Source organism: Tupaia chinensis, unplaced genomic scaffold (assembly GCF_000334495.1).
Source record: "Tupaia chinensis unplaced genomic scaffold, TupChi_1.0 Scaffold143644_1, whole genome shotgun sequence".
NCBI classification, from domain to species: domain Eukaryota; kingdom Metazoa; phylum Chordata; class Mammalia; order Scandentia; family Tupaiidae; genus Tupaia; species Tupaia belangeri.
In genome coordinates, this window is record NW_006203492.1 from 1,291,897 (window position 1) to 1,293,748 (window position 1,852).

At 68.8% G+C, this 1,852-nt stretch overlaps 1 protein-coding gene across 1 annotated transcript in view; it reads left to right on the forward strand.

The window, feature by feature from the left end:
- The window catches only part of PPP2R3B (protein phosphatase 2 regulatory subunit B''beta), a 16,718-nt gene that overhangs the window by 7,198 nt on the left and 7,668 nt on the right, over nucleotides 1–1,852 (forward strand). Inside the window, exons 7-8 of the mRNA XM_014582518.1 lie at nucleotides 504–590; nucleotides 1,391–1,547. Coding sequence (XP_014438004.1) covers nucleotides 504–590; nucleotides 1,391–1,547 — 244 coding nt within the window. The remainder of the gene's footprint in view (nucleotides 1–503; nucleotides 591–1,390; nucleotides 1,548–1,852) is intronic.

Consider the following 1,852-nt stretch of genomic DNA (forward strand, 5'->3'; position numbering starts at 1 on the left):
GGTGGGGGCGCGTGGGTGCCGGGCCGTGCAGGACGGTGAGGGCCCGTGGGTGTGGGCACCAGGCCGTGCAGGACGGTGAGGGCCCGTGGGTGCCAGACCATGCGAAGCGGGCAGGGACCGTGGATGCAGCCTTTAGGCCATGTCCGTGGGCAGGAGGAGTGGGGTTCAGGTCGAGCCCTGCACGCCTGCCCCTCCCAGGTTCCTGCCTTCACAGAGCCCTGGCCCACCAAGCACTGTGGACACAGGCCCACTCCTCGCACCCAGCGGTGCTGTGTGTCGGCCATCACCCTCCCGCAGCCCAGGGCCGGGCCTCCGCCTGCTGCCGAGGCCGTGGCCTGACTGTCCTCCCTCCTCCTACCCCCTGGGTGTCCTCTATACAGGCCTCCTGCCCCCTGCCCCCGGGTCCTCCCAGAGCTGCCCCTCCCTGGTCGTGCCTTGCCCACGGCTCGTCCCCACAGGTCATCCAGAGGCCTCCTGCCCCCTGACCCCGGGTCCCCCCACAGGTCATCCAGAGGATCTTCTACACCGTCAACAGGTCCTGGTCGGGCCGGATCACCTGTGCCGAGCTGCGCAGGAGCAGCTTCCTACAGGTGGGGCCCTGCTGACGGGCCTCCTGGGGGGGACCCCAGGCCCCCATGGACCTCCTGAGGGCGGGACCTCCTGCAGGGGGACCCCACGCCCCGGGTGGGCATCCTGCAGGTGGGACCCCAGGCCCCGGGTGGGTGTCCTGCAGGTGGGACCCCACACCCTGGGTGGGCTTCCTGCAGGTGGGACCCCAGGCCCCAGGTGGGCCTCCTGAGGGTGGGACCCCAGGCGGGCATCCTGCAGGTGGGACCCCAGGCCCCGAGCAGGCCTCCTACACTCGGCCACCCTGCCCAGGCCTGATCCCTGAGAGCCGACTGGCTGGGCCACCCCCTGCCTGTGGTGGGACCCCACACGGCAGCCCTGCGGCTGGCGCAGCACACTGCTAGCTTTCTATGGGCCGCAGTGCACACACGGGGGTCTGTACATGTGCCTGGGTGTGTGCGCCTCCGGACATGTTCCTGCACGCGGGTGCCTGTACCTCCACATGTGCCTGGACACAGATACATAGATGCCTGTACCTCCACACATGTGCCTGGACACGTGTGCTTGGACGCGTGTGCTGAGACGTGTACCTCCATGTGCGTGCCTGGGCCTGTCTGCCTCAGCCCGCATGCCTGGGTACATGTGCCGAGACATGTACTTCCACGTGTGTGCCAAGACGTGTACCTCCATGCGTGTGCCTGCCTGTACGTGCCAGTCCCCGCCCTCCCCCCGCTGACCCAAGTCCCGCGCCCTCGGCCCCGAGGACGGATGCGGCCCGCAGCGTGGCTGCTGGCTGGCGTCCTCAGTGGCTGTGGCTCCGCAGAACGTGGCCCTCCTGGAGGAGGAGGCGGACATCAACCAGCTGCCCGAGTTCTTCTCCTACGAGCACTTCTACGTCATCTACTGCAAGTTCTGGGAGCTCGACACCGACCACGACCTGCTCATCGACGCCCAGGACCTGGCCCGCCACAACGACCACGGTGAGGGCCGGCCGGCGCGGCGCCTGCCCGGGACGCCAGTCCCCACTGCCTGGCCGCCTGCACTCCCTGCCCTCACAGTAGCCGTGCTGGGGATTCCCACGTGTTCGTCCCTGTGGCAGGAGGTGTAGGGTCAGGGTTACAGTTAGGGCTGGGCTCTGAGGAGTTTCCTTCCTCTCTCCCAGCTCCCAGGGGGAGGCTCCTTCCTCTTCTCCCAGCTCCCAGGGGAGGCTCCTTCCTCCTCTCCCAAGGACCCCAGGGGAGGCTCCTTCCTCCTCTCCCCGCTCCCAGGCGAGGCCCCTTCCTCC